At 42.2% G+C, this 21,361-nt stretch overlaps 1 protein-coding gene across 1 annotated transcript; it reads left to right on the top strand.

Moving 5' to 3' along the window:
• Positions 1-658: 658 nt before the first annotated feature.
• LOC124148778 lies at positions 659-16,324 on the top strand. The gene is made up of 2 exons (XM_046520069.2): positions 659-697; positions 15,380-16,324. Exons 1-2 carry the CDS (start codon positions 695-697, stop codon positions 15,926-15,928), a joined length of 552 nt encoding a protein of 183 aa, XP_046376025.2. The 5' UTR covers positions 659-694; the 3' UTR covers positions 15,929-16,324.
• Positions 16,325-21,361: the final 5,037 nt, after the last annotated feature.

Here is a 21,361-nt window from a genome sequence, read left to right as displayed (position 1 = left end):
AGTGGTATTTGTGATCATGGTTACTTGCAATAGTAGTGATAATAGTAAGGATAGTGGCAGTGGTATTTGTGATCATGGTTACTTGCAATAGTAGTGATAATAGTAAGGATAGTGGCAGTGGTATTTGTGATCATGGTTACTTGCAATAGTAGTGATAATAGTAAGGATAGTGGCAGTGGTATTAGTAAGGATATGGATAGTTGCAATAGTAGTGATACTAGTAAGGATAGAGACAGTGGTATAGTAAGGATAGTGGCAGAGGTATTAGTAAGAATAGTGCAGTGGTAGAAGTAATTATGGTTACTTGCAATGGTAGTGATAAAAGTAAGGATAGTTGCAGTGGTAGTGATGTAAAGTAAGACAAGTTGCCGTGGCAGTGGTATAAGTAAGTGGTTACAGTATGACAACACACCTACCTCAACCACTAATCACAGGATTCACCTTCATTTCACAACCACGAATCCCCACTCTAAACTACCGACAACGACGTACAACAAGCGATGGTTTCCCTCGGATATTACTCCGGCACTAGTTTATCCCTGTAAACCGCCTGACCAGAACGCCATCGCCCCACCCCGCCCCCTCCCTCCCCCACCTGCCTGTCGAGATCGCTACCGCCCACTCCCCAACCCGTCAGTTATAAAGGGGGTCTGCCTTCGGTGGCCATTGCTGTCCACACGCTGACCTCGTCACAATGGTAAGTCGCACTTCCCTTCCATCATATTCCTCATTATTTGTTTCAGATGTAATACAGGAAGATCATGGTCTAAATATATTGCCCGCGTGAATATTTAAGACTGTTTAATGCATTAAACGGCCTGAACAATGCACCACTCTGTATTTATACACATTATAACCTTGAATATTTACAGCGCTAACTAGTTACTAGTCACTATAAATGATAGTGGCACCTGCTTTGGGGTTCTATTGAATATGTCATCGTTTTATATCTACTTCGTTTCTTTGGAATTATTCGAATTTTCAAAAACTAAATGTTCGATAACATTTAGCAGTTGCGGTCAATATTAAACTAATATTCTACAGCATTCTAACTGTAAAAGCGTTCGCCTGTCACGAAGGAGGTGTACAATGCAGAAACATGTACAATATTCTTGCCTTGCGCAGTTCTCATGGGAGTCAGGCAGACCAGTTTCAACAAAACCGTGAACGTTCACCACACTCCTCATAAGAACGATGAAAATGTTCGGGTTCGAGGGGTTTTGTTCTTGAGTAATTGTTGAACATGACATATTTGTAATTTTCATCATGTGGTTGAATAACGTTCAAATTGCGGCGCTCTGAGACAATGACGCCGCTTTAAACGAGCCAAATTTAATATTCGATAGTAAAGGATGTATCTCTTAAGTGGGAATAAGTACCAGTTTTTGTTGTTAAAATGTCCATTTCATACTGATCTAAGTAAGAAAACCAGAATATTCTTGCTGTACTCAAAATGCAGAAATGAATTCTGTTCGAATGGTAGCTACTTTAAATATCATTATTTCAAACCAACTCTGCTACTATTCAAGAAACTATTACTATCCCAGAAACTTATCAACTGAGAGTGTGAGTGAATGAGTGAGTGAGTTGGTGTGAACAGCTTGATGTGGAAGGAAAGCCCGAAGTGATGCAGGTCTCAGACGTGTATCAATTTGGTCAAACCCACGGGCACGGGTATGGTGCAGACAGACCTAGAAACATATTCGGGGCGAACCGAGATTCGAACCTACGATCATAGGCTTTTGGCGTACCCATGGGCCACAACTCTGCACAGAGAATTGCGGCACCTTAGACATGTAGAGAATCTCACCCGAGTGTCTTTTGATATCAAATATCTCAACACGAGTTGATAAAAGCGGAAAAAATCCGAGGCTTGCCGAGAATTTTGTTCCACTTTTATCGACGAGTGTTGAAAAATTTCATATCAAATGACACGAGGGTGAGATTTTATTTATCATCCAAAATCATTCTTCCAGCTTTTTCAGTTTGTAGACAGTAATAAGCAGTGTCTTAAAGGGGAAGTGTACACGCAAAAATCACTTTCTTTCTTTTTCTAAACAAAACGCAATTTTAGAATAAGTTAGTATCTGTGTTTGAAAATATACACTCATTTTTTTCACAGTGAAAGTAGGAAGCTCACAATAGTGTGAAAATGATATGCCGTTATGAGGCCTTCGTTTTTCGAGCTAAACAGGCCTGAGTTATCCCCCTTAGATTATGACGTAATTGGTGCCAATTCAACTGGGTCCCTGTCTATTCTGAACGCAAAAGATATCAAGTACAAGTTTTCGGTAAAACAACATGGCCTACGACACACTCCGGCGCAGTGGTGACTCAGCATAACACTATGCTGGCTGGCATCTGAGACGCTAGAATCACACACCTGTACCTACACCACGTGAAGCGGCTCTAACAAAGCATGATGACGTCATAATGTTTATCAATTGGCACCAATGACGTCATATTGCAAGGGGCATAAGCCATGGTGTTTTTGTTATGGAAATAGAAGACTTGGTAAATGTGAAAAATATAAATCGTTTTAATGCGAAACATATGTTAATTAATTGTGATATTTTTATATTTTTGTCTATAACACTTCTAGGTTAACACTTTTATTGTGGAAAAAGTACAAGAAAATTAGGTTCATTTCCGTGTGAACTTGCCCTTTAAGTGTAAAAAGTACTGCTAGCAGCTTCAGTAGCAGAGCCATTATTGATGTCATTTGATTGTGACGTCATGGTAAACAATGACATCACAATGGTCTGCAAAGCATTGTGATGCAATAACATTGCAGCGATATCTACAATGGAGATATCACTTGTTATTGCCCACGTGGTGAAGATACAGGTGGTAAGATACTAAATCGGTACGTCACACGTGTGTCGTACAAGATTGACCTTGTTTTATTCGGTTTGATTGGATAACCGTGACCTCTGTCACATCGGGACTACTTTTTTCCTTCATTAAATATCGCGAGACGTCATTCATTTTGCAACTACAAGGCAGAACTGAAGCAATCTCATGAGAGCGAGAGATATTTACAAACACTTTATTAAACCAAACAAGATAGAAACCACGCATGAATTCGATTTGCATTCTACATAGGTTATGCATAGAACTTCTACAGACATTATATAATCGAGCTATATCCATTCACAATGTACGACTACCGATCAATAGATCGAGGGTCCCCATGAGCGTGACGCACCCGGACCGCTTTCGCAATTTTCAATTTGTTTAACGTAAATTCATAATCGTGGTGAAATAAAGTCAGTTTAAACTATCTGGACAGATATCTAGTTGGGATGATCCGGTTGTGCCATCACTGTCCCCTTCGAAGCGCATTTTGTGGCACTGTTTCGGGAGTTGTTTGTTCACGACTGCACTACCAGATCACTCCAAGTGTACATTTTCGAAAACTCCGTAGAAGTGTGCCTGACTCCTGATTATGTGGCCCGAAATATCCCAAAGGTGAACAATAACATTCCCCATCTCTAGCGTAAAACGCTGTGAATAGATCACGGTTGTCTTTTCTTATTCCGGTTGTGACCTTGCCCTTCGTTCGAAGCTGTCACTGACATGCAAGCAGACTTGAGTTTGTTGATATTCACGTCTTCAGTATAGGGTGGTACAGTTAACATGAATGTCTTAGGCGAACAATTTGATTTCCCTCTTCCAAAATGGTACGGACATGACATTAATTCAGCTGATAGATCAAGGAAACCGAACCATTTTGATTGCACAGTTGGGACATCGGCTGTGCGAGTGACCGACTGTTGGTCCGATATTCAAAGCGCGGCGCTAATGTGACTTTTCAATTTTTCTTATAGGTGCCCTTCGTACTAACAACAGGGCGCTTGAATTATCATAAGTTGAAGAAATTCTTCCAAAAGGATCTTGAGCGTCGGTGCTGTTTTGTTTTCCAACACAACTGCAGGCGCATGTTGTTAATGCGTATGGATAGAAATGGGCAAATATCAATATTCATGCACAACCAGATTTTGCAACCGGTTTCAGCTTGGTCTGTCAACGAACGAAAGTTGTTATGTATTTACACTTAAATATATATTTAACGTGGGTAATAAATAAAATACCACATTCAATTTCGTTAGATACCAATTTTACGAAACTCGTGAACTTTCAATGGTATCTGACCGAGCGAAAGCGAGTCCAACCTCGTTTATCCAGACGTTACCGCCCGAAGTGAAATTGTCGGCCGGATAACCAATTTTCTGGATAAACGAAGCATGGGAACGCGGCTATGCTTCTTTACCAAGGGTGTCAGCCCGGGAGCGCCAAATTTGATATTTAGGAGGAAAACTGCTCTTGGCCTTCCCGGGACCAGTAAGGGCTCAGGAACGGTTAATTGACACGGGACCCATGAAGATCCGCGTTAGAATAGGTCTTCAACCACCCATGCTTGTCGTAAGAGACGACTTATGGGATCGGGTGGTCAGGCTCGCTGACTTGGTTAATGCATGTCATCGTATCCTAATTGAGAATATCGATACTCATGATGTCAATCACTGGTTGCAGACCGCCGTAATATAGCTGGAATATTGGTGAGTGCGGCGTTAAACAAACAAACATTGACACGGGGTTTGGTACTCCCGGTATCAGGCAAATAACATGAGAACAAAGGCCTACCGCTTATCCATTTCATTACCGTATTTATGCATCAAAGTTAATGCGTGTTTAAATGTACATATTCATGTTTATGTTCAGTCCCGGTTAAGAAGTTCCGAGAAGTTAATGTTTAATTAATGCACTTGCGCATTTGCTAATTGTTGTTGTCGTTGTTTCTTTAAGTCTTCAGACCCGTGAAGATCCGTGGCAGAATAGGTCTTCAGTAACCCATGCTTGCCGTAAAAGGCGACTATGCTTGTCGTTAAAGGCGACTAACGGGATCGGGTCGTCAGGCTCGCTGACTTGGTTGATGCATACAATCGTATCCCAATGATATTGCGGCGTAGATCGATACTCATGACGTCAATAACTGGATTGTCTGGTCCAGACTCGATTATTTACAGACCGCCGTAATATAGCTGGAATATTTCTGAGTGCGGCGTTGAATAACAAACCAACCAACCAACCAACATTAAGTGTTAAAGAGGTCGCCTTTTGCCTTAGTAATTTCGGCAGACCTGTCCCTCTATGGGACACACATGTGTGAGTAGGGTACACATATACGAGTTTTAGTATTCATAACCTTTCTGTTTTTGCATTGATATGATTTCTATTTTTGTAAATTATTATAATTACATTTTTATCTTTGCCTGCTCTGTTTATATACGTTCGAGAAGCTCTCCATCTCTCAGAAATAGAGTTTGTTTGGCCCTCGCTATTGCATCTCTTGACTTTAGGAGATCTACGACAGATAACTGCAATTCTTGTTTTAACCGAGCCCGGGCTGGAACATGGTCTTGACATCCCAGTAACAAGTGAGCAATGGATTCAGGTTGATTGCAAGACGGACATACCTTGTCATAGCGCTTTTTGGGACCTAGTTTGAGACGTAAGATGGCTTTTCATTCATTTTCGTGTGTTGGTTGTGCCCATTGATTTGATCCTGAACGCCGACAGCATTGTTGGTTGGTGATTTTCTTTGGGGCTTGGCAGACTCGTTGATAAAGCTGGTTGTCAGTGATCTTTTTGTCCAGGTGTACAACGCACTTAACATTACAAAGCCAGGTTATTGTGGAAGATAAGACGAATATACTATGCATTATCGATGTTATTTCAATTATTACAATTCGGCGTATGAAAGCTTTTCAGAATGTTTGATCTTCCAAAAACAAGCGCTTTATCTGTAAACACATCTGAATCGTGAGTAGACTCACTGCAACTGTAAACAAAATGTCAATAACTCTTTAATAGTTTTGATCTTCTTAAGCGCTTTTTCTGTAAACACATCCGCATCGTGACTCACTACCACAACTGTTAACAAAATGTCAATAACTTTTAAATAGTTTTGATCTTCTTAAGCGCTTTATCCGTAAACACATCTGAATCGTGACTCACTAGTACCACTGTAAACAAAATGTCAATAACTCTGTAATAGTTTTGATCTTCTTAAGCGCTTTATCTGTAAACACATCCGCATCGTGACTCACTATCACAACTGTTAACGAAATGTCAATAACTCTTAAATAGTTTTGATCTTCTTAAGCGCTTTATCTGTTAAGACGTACGCATCGTGACGCACTAGCACAACTGTAAACAAAGTCAATAACTCTTTAATAGTTTTGATCTTCATAAGCGCTTTATCTGTAAACACATCCGCATCGTGACTCACTAGCACAACTGTAAACAAAATGTCAATAACTTTTAAATAGTTTTGATCTTCTTAAGCGCTTTATCCGCAAACACATCTTCATCGTGACTCACTAGCACAACTGTTAACACAGTCTATAACTCTGACTCATTCACGGTTCATCGCACTCACGGGTAATCCGACGATTTGGCGCTCCCGGTACCAACAGCAGAATCCCTCGATTTGTGATGGCCTTCCCGGGACTATCTGAAATTCAGATTGGGCGTTCCCGGCCCATAACCATACTAAGTCGTTGACGGAATTAATTGTCCGGAAAGCGGGGACTCCGGATTATCGGGGTTTCGTTGTTATCACGAGAGATGTTTCAGTTGTGTCCTAGGTAACCATCGACCGCTCATCCCAAGCGCTGCCTACATTATTGTGCTTATTGCTTGAGTCACGTTTTACTTTCTGCACATACATTCTAACTATTAGTTAACACTTTTAGCAGAGATATATTGTAATTATGAAACTTGCTTTTATCGCTTTTATTTCAAAGTTGTCGGTAAAAGGATTTCTTACTGTATTTGCTTTCGCATTCCTCATAATACTTTCGAGGGGCGGTCGGGTAGCCTAGTGGTTAAAGCGTTTGCTCGTCACGCAGAGGACCCGGGTTCGATTCCCGGCATGGGTACATTGTGTGAAGCCCATATCTGGTGTCCCCCGCCGTGATATTGCTGGAACATTGCTCATAGCGGCGTAAAAACCATACTCACTTATTCACTTATTCATAATACTTTCGAATGAGTACTTCTAATATATGAACAGCAGGCAAGGAGTGAATATTGGATAATTTTGTCATATCATACTCGGAGTTACCCACGCACGTGAAAATATCAATTATATATTTAAAGGTAATTGTGGGGGTGTTATTTTCAGTTTGTATTCAAATACGAAACATGTGTTCAATTTCGTAGTCGTTTGATGCTTCCAACAATTCTTCGATTATTCCAAAATTATCACCAGGCCATTATTTCAAACACCTTTAATTTGGAATAAGGCGTTATTTAGTGAAACACGACACACGTTGCTTATTAGACGAGAAATTGACTAGTTATGATCAATGTGACAAGCCAATCCAAGACACGTTCATTGGTGTATTTCTCTGTTTGACTCTTCCGGTCGGATCATCAATGGTCTCTTTTCATTTCTTTTGTTATAATGGAGACATTGAAGAAAAAGAAGAAAAACTTTATCTGTGGGCGTGTGTTCATTTGTTGTAGTGTTGATCTTGGCACGAGGCTACTGTTTGACCCCATTAAACTCCTTTAACTCCCATTAACTCCTAATTGCTGTCGTGTTCGTATTACCCCAAGGACCTGCCATCTGCATAACCACACTCCCAAAATATATTCGTCAACAGTTCAGCTGCGCTGTAATTACAAACACGCCAATTCTCTTAATTGCAATTTTGTAGTTTGTTATTTAACTCCGTATAACCTATATTCCATCTATAATACAAGGTCTGTAAATAACCGAATCTGATTGGTATTATAAGCAGCCATCCACGCCGTCGGGGTACGATGATACTTTATCACCAATGACCTTGTCTGACCACTGTTTTATTGGGATTGGCTGGGACGTGTTCGCGATTGGTGTAACTCCCGTGCTATAACATTCAATTACACACGATATAAGAAGCGTTAATATACCTTTGTGAACTCTACTTAGCAGTTGACTATAACACTAAGATGTGATGCTTCTCTGACGTAGTTGCCTGGGGTTAATGAAAGTCAGATTCGGAAATATCATCACGGCGCTAATGTGAGACATGATTCCAGGAAGGAGTTGCGAGAATTGTGAATTATATGAGACAGTTCAAATTTGTTATAATATTATCAGCTTATAATCTACATATAGAGTTTATTTAAGAATGCATTACTTGAATCGACATGGTGTGCCTATAACGGTAGCGCGTTGAGGTTTACTTATTCCAACGCACCCGTATAGATCTGGGTTTAAATAGGTCTTCAGCAACCCATGCTTGCCGTAAAAGGCGACTATGCTTGTCATAAGAGGCGACTAACGGGATCGGGTGGTCAGGCTCGCTGACTTGGTTGATGCATGTCATGATTGTCATCCTATCCCAATTGCCTAGATCGATGTTCATGATATCAATCACTTGATTGTCTGGTCCAGACTCGATTATTTACAGATCGCCGTCATATAGCTGAACTATTTTTGAATGTGGCGTTATACAAACAAACAAACAAGTTATTCAAACGCCCTTCAAAACAGATGTGAAAATGCGTGGGCTTAATATACAAGTATCACTTACCTGAAAAACAGTTGGTAATTCATTTCTCTCCTTACAAACTCCTTGAACTCACAACATCTTAAAAAACAGCATTGCGATCCTTTCACCCCGTTTGTAAAACAGGAACCAAACATGAAGTGTAAAAAAAGATGCTCTATATTATATATAGTTTGATGTGACATTACGAACCTCCAACAACAGACAGTCGATTTCTAACAGCCACTGTAGTGATGACTCCCTGTAGTGATGACTCCCTCAGTTCAACAGCCACTGTAGTGATGACTCCCTGTAGTGATGACTCCCTCAGTTCAACAGCCACTGTAGTGATGACTCCCTGTAGTGATGACTCCCTCAGTTCAACAGCCACTGTAGTGATGACTCCCTGTAGTGATGACTGCGTCAGTTCAACAGCCACTGTAGTGATGACTCCCTGTAGTGATGCGTCCCTCAGTTCAACAGCCACTGTAGTGATGACTCCCTGTAGTGATGACTGCGTCAGTTCAACAGTCACTGTAGTGATGACTACCTCAGTTCAACAGCCACTGTAGTGATGACTCCCTGTAGTGATGACTCTCTCAGTTCAACAGTCACTGTAGTAGTGATTCCCTCAGTTTAACAGTCACTGTAGTGATGACTCCCTGTAGTGATGACTCCCTCAGTTCAACAGTCACTGTAGTAGTGATTCCCTCAGTTCAACAGCCACTGTAGTGATGACTCCATGTAGTGATGACTCCCTCAGTTCAACAGTCACTGTAGTGATGACTCCCTGTAGTGATGACTCCCACAGTTCAACAGTCACTGTAGTAGTGATTCCTTCAGTTTAACAGTCACTGTAGTGATGACTCCCTGTAGTGATGACTCTCTCAGTTCAACAGTCACTGTAGTGATGACTCCCTGTAGTGATGACTCCCACAGTTCAACAGTCACTGTAGTAGTGATTCCCTCAGTTTAACAGTCACTGTAGTAGTGATTCCCTCAGTTTAACAGTCACTGTAGTAGTGATTCCCACAGTTCAACAGTCACTGTAGTAATGATTCCCATAGTTTAACAGTCACTGTAGTAGTGATTCCCTCAGTTTAACAGTCACTGTAGTAGTGACTCCCACAGTTCAACAGTCACTGTAGTAGTGATTCCCTCAGTTTAACAGTCACTGTAGTGATGACTCCCTGTAGTGATGACTCCCTGTAGTGATGACTCCCACAGTTTAACAGTCACTGTAGTAGTGATTCCTTCAGTTTAACAGTCACTGTAGTGGTGACTCCCTGTAGTGATGACTCTCTCAGTACAACAGTCACTGTAGTGGTGACTCCATGTAGTGATGACTCCCACAGTTCAACAGTCACTGTAGTAGTGATTCCCTCAGTTTAACAGTCACTGTAGTAGTGATTCCTTCAGTTTAACAGTCACTGTAGTGATGACTCCCTGTAGTGATGACTCTCTCAGTTTAACAGTCACTGTAGTGATGACTCCCTGTAGTGATGACTCCCACAGTTCAACAGTCACTGTAGTAGTGATTCCCTCAGTTTAACAGTCACTGTAGTGATGACTCCCTGTAGTGATGACACCCTGTAGTGATGACTCCCTCAAATCAACAGTCACTGTAGTGATGACCCCCTGTAGTGATGACTCCCTGTAGTGATGACCCCCTGTAGTGATGACCCCCTGTAGTGATGACTCCCTGTAGTGATGACTCCCTCAAATCAACAGTCACTGTAGTGATGACTCCCTGTAGTGATGACACCCTGTAGTGATGACTCCCTCAAATCAACAGTCACTGTAGTGATGACTCCATGTAGTGATGACTCCATGTAGTGATGACTCCCTGTAGTGATGATACCCTCAGTTCATCAGTTGCTGTTGTGATGACTCACTGTTCATCTGCTAACTATGGCGTTCATCATGGCCCAGGTTCCCACACGTGCAGTAAGGTGTTTTTTTCTGGGGTTGAGTGAGTGAGTTGCGCTGAACGCTTTTCTGTAGAATATTTCCGCTATATCCAGCGTGTAAGACTATGTGCAAGGAACGCCGAAAGTTACCCAGGTTTACGGGGGACCTACTCTGCCCAGGGCCCACTTGCGCAAAGCGATCTTAGCGCTAAGACTATTGTAAGCCTATGTTAAAGTATGGGAGTTACGATCATCTTAGCGCTAAGATCGCTTTGCGCAAGTGGGCCCTGGGCAGAGTAGGTCCCCCGTAAACCTGTTTTGATTCACCATATTATTCCAGGGCAGAGTAGGACATCTGTAAACCTTTTTTGATTCTCCATATTATTCCAGGGCAGTAGGCCTCCAGCACCTAGTTTTCACTCCCAGCTGTTGTTCTGGGCCCACGGTTTGTTGTAGACATCATATTAGACTGGTTCCCGGATCCTCCGCTTGGTGTCGCTGCACTTGTTCCGCTTTTCAATCTGTCGCAGGAACGAACGGGAACCAGTCTAACATCATATTGCCCCGGTGACTGCTTCAAGAGACTCTATTTTATCCTCAGAAAGGAGGACCCAAAGAATATGTATGTGACTCACAACAAATTACTTAGTATCTTACGGTCATTCAGTGAGAAGTCAAGATAACGTTACACAGACAGAAATCAAATCTAGAATCCAGAACTGTAATTTGTTTCTTTGTTTTAAAAAAACATAATCAGATATATTGACATTTAGATTAAAGATATTATAAAGCGATATGATTTACGTATCTCGTGTTAACGAGTTGTTTATGTGTAAGTACACAAAAGCTCGATGTCTTCTATTTGAAATAGGTGAGGTGAAATGGGGTTTCACATCGCGTCCAAGATTGTTGCACTTTTATCGCGACTTGGAATAACTATACACTAGGTATTGATTGTTTATCCCCTTGGGCCTTTGTGAAAAGATACTCTCTTGTCATTTAAATACATTATCGCAAATTGGAACAAAATTAATTTACTTGTATTTTTTTCGAAGATACGAGTAAGTATTTTAGAGGTGAATTGTGGTGAAATGGGGTTTAGGGTAGCGTTCAAGATAATTGCTCTTATATAGCGACATGTATGCGCGCGTGCGTGCGTGCGTTTGTGTGTGTGTGTGTGTGTGTGTGTGTGTGTGTGTGTGTGTGTGTGTGTGTCTGCTTGTACTAGTCTGGACTAATGCCGATTTTATAGAGCTAGCCCACTGAGATACCATGCCGCAGTTTCACATGAATACCTAACTCAGACACAGTATATTGTCTCCGAGCTGAGCAGTCCTTGTTTTAGCCCCTTAATGTCGAGCAACAGGCTGGGTAACAACAAATACAATCTTTAAACGTCTTTGGGTATGACGCGGCCGGGGATCGAATCCCGGATCTTCCGCTCTCCGGGCGGCCGCTCTACCACTAGACCACGGAGGCGGTCTTGAAATAGAAAAATAGTCAGAATATGTTATACAAATCCAATATGATCTCTAGTTCCAGTATGACCAGCTCTGAACTCACTATATGATGGTAATATGCAGAAATGGACTCTGAAATTGCGTTTGTGTGTTTGTTGTTTAACATCGCGCTCAGCAATATTCCAGCTATATGACGGCAGTCTATAAATAATCGACTCTGGACCAGACAATCCAGTGAGTGACATCATGAGCATCGATCCACACATTTGTGATACGATGACATGCATCAACCAAGTCAGCGAGCCTGACCACCCGATCCCGTTAGTCGCCTCTTACGACAAGCATAGTCACCTTTCAGGGCAAGCATGGGTTTCTGAAGACCTATTCTACCCCGAATCTTCACGGGTCTCCGAAATTGCAAGTAATGAAGGACTTATACTGTGAACTGATAACGCATATGTTCTCTTCTTAAGAGTTAATAATCAGAGTGTTTGCTTCAGGGTTTAAATGTATTTTAGTGAATATTTGACAAGTGCGAAAACAATTATTTATGATAATTACTAATACGTTTGTTGCCGTTTTTAGCCGTATATACTGATGATGATAAGAAAGTATACCGAATTTTGTCATAAAGGTAAAATAGAACACTAACAGCGCGCTGATGCTTATGTTTTAGTGAGTATGGTTTTACGCCGGTTTTAGCAATATTCCAGCAATATCACGACCGGGGAGACCAGAAATGGGCTTCACACATTGTACCCATGTGGAGAATCGAACCCGGGTCTTTGACGTGACGAGCGAACGCTTTAACCAACAGACTACCCCAGCGCCCCAACTCTCATGAACACACTATTGACCTTCAAGTGTCAACATCATAGATCCCACACAGCACTAGGGCCAGATCACGCTCATATCAGGACGACTTGTGAGTGTATATTCGTTATTGTCTCTAAATGAACGTCAACCCGTTAATAATGTGTATGGCCTCCACGTGCAAACAAACAGACGTGCACACGAAGTCGGACAGAGTTCGTTGGCGTCTAATGACGCATCAAGAATTGCTCTCCATTCCTCTCTCAGTTATTGTTCAAACTGATTTCCGGTCATTGGAGGATTGGGATGGCGTCGGATGTTCTTGTCAAGATGATCTCAAGGATGTTCTGTGAGTGACATGTCTGGTGAAGCGGTTGGCCATGGGATAACACTGACGTTGTTCGAGGCCGTGTTGTACAACACGAGCTGTGTAAGGTCATGCATGTTCCCGTTGAAACAAGATCTTGGGTTGCACTGAAAGAACGGTAACATGTAACACGTCGTAACACGAGGTCAATGTAACTGTTGGGGATTTAAATATTAAAATATATATCTATGACAACCAGTTTTGTCCTCTGTAGGCCAGATCTCCCCCCCCCCCCCCCCCCAAATAAAAAACAAAATACCATGCTCTCGAAGTCTCTGATATCATGCTTCAAGTTATCTTCACAACATTATTTTACACGTGCAGATTCGCCCAAACGCAGCACCTTGCGACGATGTTTCATGTTGCGTTATGTCGAACAAAGCTGTGACCTATATGACCTTGCATGGAACTGAAAGCCGACTGGAAATGACTATACACGAGGCATTGATTGTTTATCTCCTTGGGCCTTTGTGAAAAGATTCATGCTTGTCATTCAAATACATTATCGCAAATTGGAACAAAATTAATTTACTTGTATTTTTTTCGAAGATAAATATTTTAGAGGTGAAATGTGGTGATAACGTAGCATTCAAGATAATTGCTCGATATAGCGGCGTGTATGCGCGCGTGTGTGTGTGCGTTTTGATGCGGAAACAAGTCCCGACTAATGCCGATTTTATTGTGGCAGCCCAGTTTAGGGTAGCGTTCAAGATAATTGCTCTTATATAGCGACATGTATGCGTGCGTGCGTGCGTTTGTGTGTGTGCGTTTGTGCGTTTGTGCGTGCGTGTGTGTGTGTGTGTGTGTGTGTGTGTGTGTGTGTGTGTGTGTGTGTGTCTGTCTGCTTGTACTAATCTGCACTAATGCCGATTTTATAGAGCTAGCCCACTGAGATACCATGCCGCAGTTTAACATAAATACCCCACTCAGACACAGTATACTCCGAGCCGACCAGTCCGTTTTTTATTCCCTTACAGCCGAGCGCCAAGGAAAATCATTTCGAAAAATATTCAGTTTTAGTTACAAGATAAAAATTAGGTGGCTGTTCACAACCTGTTTATTTCATGATTGACTGTGTTTTTTCGGTTCATTTAAGTATTGACTGTGGGTTTTTCTGTTCATTTCAGGATTGACTGTTGGTTTTTTCTGTTCATATAAAGATTGACTGTGGGTTTATTCTGTTCATTTCAGGATTGACTGTGAGTTTTTTTCTGTTCATTTAAGTATTGACTGTGGGTTTTTCGGTTCATTTCAGGATTGACTGTGGTTTTTTTCTGTTCATTTCAGGATTGACTGTTTTTTTTCTGTTCATTTCAGGATTGACTGTGGGTTTTTCGGTTCATTTAAGGATTGACTGTGTTTTTTCCGGTTCATTTCAGGATTGACTGGTTTTTTTCGGTTCATTTCAGGATTGACTGGTTTTTTTCTGTTCATTTCAGGATTGACTGTGGGTTTTTCGGTTCATTTAAGGATTAACTGTGTTTTTTCCGGTTCATTTCAGGATTGACTGGGTTTTTTCTGTTCATTTCAGGATTGACTGTTTTTTTTCGGTTCATTTAAGGCTTGACTGTGGGTTTTTTCTGTTCATTTAAGTATTGACTGTGGGGTTTTCGGTTCATTTCAGGATTGACTGTGGTTTTTTTCTGTTCATTTCAGGGTTGACTGTGGGTTTTTTTCGGTTCATTTCAGGATTGACTGTGGTTCTTTCGGTTCATTTAAGGATTGACTGTGTTTTTTTCGGTTCATTTAAGGCTTGACTGTGGGTTTTTTCGGTTCATTTCAGGATTGACTGGTTTTTTTCGGTTCATTTCAGGATTTCCTGTGTTTTTTTCGGTTCATTTAAGGATTGACTGTGGGTTTTTTCCGGTTCATTGACGTATAAATCGAAAACCGATGTGCAAACTTTTTATAAGACGACTATGTAAGATGTGACGAATCGTCACATGGCGCTGGCCGGTGCCAGAGGTACTATCCTGGCCGCATGGAACTCTGGGTAGGGAAGTGTCGCCAAGTAAAATTGCTTTGATAATTTATGATGTCTTGTCTGCATTATTGTACCTTACTGTGTGAAGCCCATTTATTGTGTCCCCCGCCGTGATATTGCTGGAATATTGCTAAAAGCGGCGTAAAACCATACTCACTCACTATTGTACCTTATATTATACATTTGCTTAATATTATTATTTTTGCATGTTTACGAAATCCAATCTGATAAATGTATTACAATTAAACATTCCTAATTCAAATCCAACATTTCAATGAACAAACATCGTTTTCTTACAGCTCCCTCTGGTGGCTATCGCTGTGGTCCTGATGTCATCACCAGTACTACACACACATGCAGGGGCGTCAACACCGATAGATGGCGCTGTTTCTCACCCTCACCAAAGCCAAACAGACGACGTTTTCTTGAAGGCCCTGTTACATAATATTGGACCACTGATACCTGACTATGACACCTATTCACAACCAACTCAAGATGAGGCTACCCCACGTGAATATATCACTGTCAGAAATTCATTTCATCAAGGAAAACCCAAGAACAGCATCTCTGTTCCCACCTATAAAGGTCAAGGTCAAAACAAACGTGACTTCTGGACACCTCAAAATCGCTACAAGAGAGTTCGCGTGTGTCCGTTCTTAAACCGGGTGGGATTCCCACTCGGAGGCTGTCTCTATTCTTATATCAAACCGGCCTACAAGCCCCCACCACCCACCCCGAAACCAGCAAGCAAACCCAAACCCATCCCCCGTCCTGTGATCATGTGGCAGCCTTACCAAGCAAGATGGCCGGAGTTTTACTTCCTGGGAGGCGCGCTTGGAAGACGGTAAAGTGAAATCCGTCAGACTACGATGACTCTTAACATTTAATTTGAAACTTGAATTTGAAAAACGTCGAAACGTTATCACCAGAATTTCACATGTCCGTCGTGTAATAGCCTTCTTCATGTGATTGTGTAACGGAATAAAACATATGACTTTTCATAATGATGTGCAGTGACTTCATAACGAGACGTTTTAATTTTTTCAGTGGCAAATCTATTGGGTTCGGTTGGAGATTCACAGAATTTTGTCTCAGGAAGCAGGTGACACGTGCTAAAGATTATGCTCGTGTGTTTTGGTTGTTTACGATAAGATGAGTGCATGCACGGCGATCTCGACTGTTTGTTCATGCATTGTGGTAATAATAATAATAATGATAATAACAACAACAATAGGCTAATAATGTTGCGCATATTTCCACACCACTCAAGGGCATGCTCCGGTCACTGGATCAGTGTGCACTCAAGAACCATTCTCACCTCCCTAGGGAGTATACAGCCCAAGCTAGAAGGTTAACAACCACATTGCCTTCTCATCCTACCGGGTACCCATTCAAAGCCTGGTGAACAGAGGCATATTTCAGACAAATGTTCTTGGCCAAGGAGACGCCACATGTCTCACATGTGCTTCAGTGTGGGACAGGACCGAAGCCCTAGAAACTCTCAGGAGCCAAGGTGCCGAGACGCGGTCAAAGGACTCTCCGCCACGAACGTTGCTTAACTTCACCCGATGTGTGACCTGTGCGCTGTGCACAGGACCACGTGTCACCACCATGGTATGGGCGCTTGGGCAGTCCATAAACTAGTCCCTTGTACCAGAGATCACCGAGGATCTTCCAGCCTGGAATAATGGATTTGAAATCCAGGCTCGGTGACTTGCTTCATTGCGTGTCTTCGTATCCGGACGGCGTGCGGCGTTGTTCATAATATCAATCATTGATTTGTCTGGTCCAGACTCGATTATTTATTTGCTGTCGGTAGAATATTCATGAGTTAGGCTTTAAACAACAACAATAAAAAACAACAACAACTGTATGAGCCATTTTACGAACAGATGGGTTACATTTGGTATTTCCCACATATTCCCACAGTCGCGTAGATTATCTGTACCTTTTCTCCAAATACCGATTGTCATATCTCTCCCACTTTTGGATGCGATCATTCGGCCAAACCGTTGATCTGCGTAGCCAAGCTATATATATGGGGAACAACTTAGAGACACTTTCCTCTAAAAAATAATGTCGTCCAATATATCAAGTTTATATATCAAGTTGCGAGCGGGTATTCAAATCTCCAGAAAAGACGTCATGATAGAACACTGTTTTATCGACAAATTAACCACGCTTTGTTCTTGATCGCTCTTTGTGATTTATCGTGTAGCTATCTTATATTATGTATAGAAAAAGAGCTGTTCTCATGCTACACAGACACGGAACTCATCATTTAATGACATCTTTTGTAGCTGCTTCGCGACAGTATTAAATTTTGTCCACCCTTTCTGATTCTTCATGTGGTTCTCTGTAGCGACTTGAAGACCCGTGAATATCCGGGGTAGAACAGGTCTTCAGCAACCCTTGCTTGCCGTAAAAGGCGATTATGCTTGTGAGAGGCGACTAACGGGATCGGATGGCTCGCTGACTTGGTTGATGCATGTCATCGTATCCCAATAGCGTGGATCGTGGCTCATGATATTACTCACTGGATTGCCTGGTCCAGACTCGATTATTTACAGATCGCCGTCATATGGCTGGATTATTGCTGAGTGATACAAACATCAAACATGTAGAGACTCGCCACCATCACGAGGAACATGTAATGTTCTTGTATCATGGGGAGGAACATCTGGGGGAAGATAGTGTTCTTGTAACACCTGGAAGAACTTACAGTGTTCTTGTTCCATGTCTAGGAACATTCAGTGTTCTTGTACCACGTGGAATTACATTTAATGTTCTTGTACCAACTGTGGGTTGTACCAGCTGTCTACAGGGTATGGGTTGTACCAACTGTGGGTTGTACCAGCTGTCTAGGGGGTATGGGTTGTACCAGTTGTGTAGGGGTATGGGTTGTACCAGCTGTCTAGGGGGTATGGGTTGTACCAACTGTCTAGGGGGTATGGGTTGTACCAACTGTCTAGGGGGTATGGGTTGTACCAACTGTCTAGGGGTATGGGCTGTACCAGTTGTGTAGGGGGTATGGGTTGTACCAACTGTCTAGGGGATATGGGCTGTACCAGTTGTGTAGGGGTATGGGTTGTACCAGCTGTCTAGGGGGTATGGGTTGTACCAGCTGTCTAGGAGGTATGGTTTGTACCAACTGTCAAAGAGGTATGGGTTGTACCAACTGTCTAGGGGGTATGGGTTGTACCAAATGTCTAGGGGGTATGGGTTGTACCAACTGTCAAGGAGGTATGGTTTGTACCAACTGTCTAGGGGGTATTGGTTGTACCAACTGTCTACGGGGTATGGATTGTACCAGCTGTCTAGGGGGTATGGGTTGTACCAACTGTCTAGGGGGTATGGGTTGTACCAACTGTCTAGGGGGTATGGGTTGTACCAACTGTCTAGGGGGTATGGGTTGTACCAACTGTCTAGGGGGTATGAGTTGTACCAACTGTCTAGGGGGTATGGGTTGTACCAACTGTCTAGGGGGTATGGATTGTATCTCGGCCATTTGTCAAAATGAGACCGATATCATTTGTAAAAGTTCACAAAAGATACATCGAAGTACGAGATATCCAAAAATATAAAAAAGACGGCGGTTGACCTTTTTTCCAGGAGCATATATTTAGGCATATTTTGTGTTTCTGCTGGTATGGCAATGAGTTTCAAATCACAAAGAAGTTAAAAAACAAGCTGCTAATGGTATTCTTGTGTAGAATAAGAAGAAAATGATGCATTGTGCATCATGATAGTCTGATATTCTGTGTCGCTAACGCCATTTTCAAAGCGTTAGTTAAGAAGAAAGCGAGATTCCAATATACAAGATTGATATGTTGTATTTCATCCATACATGCTTCTCGATGAATTATTGACTTTATGTATTGTATTTATTCAGTAAAGAAGTTTGCCCACACAAATATAGTTTTGTTTTCGTCCTGATTTATTTCATTTAATCTGAGAGTTTTATGTCCTTTCTTCAATACATGCACAAATGTATGTTTATGTAAACCACTAGACATACTGTATCCATACTGTGTACTTGACTGGGGGCGGGGGTAGCCTTGTGGTTAAAGCGTTCGCTCGTCACGCCGAAGACCCGGGTTCGATTTCCCAAATGGGCACAATGGAGTGTCTCCCGCCGTGACATTGCCGGAATATTGCTAAAACCATACTCACTCACTCACTCACTCACTCACTCACTCACTCACTCACTCACTCACTCACTCACTCACTCACTCACTCACTCACTCACTCACTCACTCACTCACTCACTCACTCACTCACTCACCCACCCACCCACCCACCCACCCACTCAGTATACTTGATTAAATACAGTTAACTGGTTATAACGAACTCAAAGGGGCCACATCTTTTAGTTCGATATAACCGTAGTTCGTTATAAGCATATATACAGTGTATACACAGCAAATGCCCGTGACCAAACAATAGAACGTTATATCCGTAAGGTCCGTTATAAGGTATGCCTCCAAGGTATGACGACACACCATCAGCAATGTTCCACAGTGTGACCAGTTGATGCCCATCTGTAGTGTTGACCCTCATATAGCACGTATGTATGTGGACAGTTACGTGCAGCCTCGCCCCTTAAACAACGCTTGTAATACATATTACGATGTATGTCTTCCTCTGTCAGCACGGAATTATGGGGCCCAATGGGGAATATTTGACGTATTGGGCAATCAAGGTCCTGTTAAAACACAGAAACGGAATTAACTTATTTAGCTTAACGGTAAAACAAATACACGTAAATATAAATCTATAACGTCAAAGCCAGAGAATAATCGGTCATTCCATTGATCGTAAAAGGCAAAACAGAGGGAAATATATAAACAAATCAGTAAAAGTCCAGTTCTTTTCCTCAGTAAGCCCCCGAAAGCAATGACGTCACGATGATAGCCAGAACCAGGTGAGATGCCTTCTGTATTTGACCAATATGGTACCGATAATCGTACATTTACCATTTATGACCAGCACAACATTAATTTATATTGTTGTGCAATCGAAAATGTGTTAGGATAAAAGTAAAATGTTCTTGTGGCTATGGACAGGGCTTTGTCGACTTGTTGATATTTATGTATCAATGGAACAGTGGCCTAAGGGTCTCGCATACACTTCAACCCACAATGGAGATTTACCTGGTCTACAGAATCCACTGGTTTTGGTTCAGTAAGATTCCTAGATATCCCTACACCACTCTCGGGCGTCACCTACGGAGGGGTGTTCATTAAAGATTTCCCCTGACACACTTCCGATGGACCTAGCGGAATGAAACTTGGCATAGGTATTAGTATTTCACCATATAGGAACCACACTTCTCCCATCGTTTTATGCAACTATGGAGACCTCGCTTGTAAAAGCCCTCATTTTACGTCTCAAACTAGGACTTGACTTCAGAAATCAGTGTTTCATCATCTGTGAAACGTTTTCCCTTCAAAAATGACATCATGGTTGGAAAGAGGTGGAAGTCAGATGGTGCAAGGTCAGGAGAGTAAGGAGGATGTGGAAGGATTTCATAGCCACAGGACCGTGCTTCTGTCTGGGCAACATGAGAGTTGTGTACTGGAGCATTGTCTTGCAGGAGACGGACACCCTTTGTCAGCATGCCACGCCTCTTAAGCTTGATAGCGTCCCGCAATTTCCGCAGCAGTGAAGCATAATAAGCTCCTGTAATTGTGGTACCCTTTGCCAAGAAATCCATCGTCACTACTCCGTGCTGGTCCCAAAACACCGTGAGCATGACCTTGCCTGCAGAGGGTTAGAAACGTGCCTTCTTTGGGGGTGGTGACTCCACATGCTTCCATTGCATCGACTGAACTTTAGTCTCAGGATCATAGTGATGGACCCATGTTTCATCCTGGGTGATATGTCTGTCAAAAAAGTTTGCCTGTTTTTTTGGCTCATGTCCAAAAGATCCTTTGAGCAATTGACTCGTTCCTGCTTTTGGAAAGGTGTGAGCAACCTGGGAATCCATTGTGCAGACACCTTATGCATGTTCAAATTGTCATGGATGATTTTTTTCACAGACCCTACACTGATCTTGACATCTTGTGCTAACTGGCGAACAGTTATACGTCGGTCTGCCAAAATGGCGGTCTCCACTTGATGGATAGTGTCCTCATCAATGGCTGAATGGGGGCGACAAGGAATGGCAGCTGTTTCCCCAGGTGTCCGACCACACTTGAACTGGCGATGCCAGTGTTTACCAACGTCATATGATGGGGCATCTTCCCCATAAGTTGGTTTCATTTCATCGAAAGTTTCTT

The sequence above is a fragment of the Haliotis rufescens genome, unplaced genomic scaffold, assembly GCF_023055435.1.
Source record: "Haliotis rufescens isolate VD_foot unplaced genomic scaffold, xgHalRufe1.0.p SCAF_6, whole genome shotgun sequence".
Classification (NCBI taxonomy): Eukaryota; Metazoa; Mollusca; class Gastropoda; order Lepetellida; family Haliotidae; genus Haliotis; species Haliotis rufescens.
The sequence above is the reverse complement of the archived record's forward strand: the minus strand, read 5'-3'. Positions and strand labels throughout refer to the sequence as shown.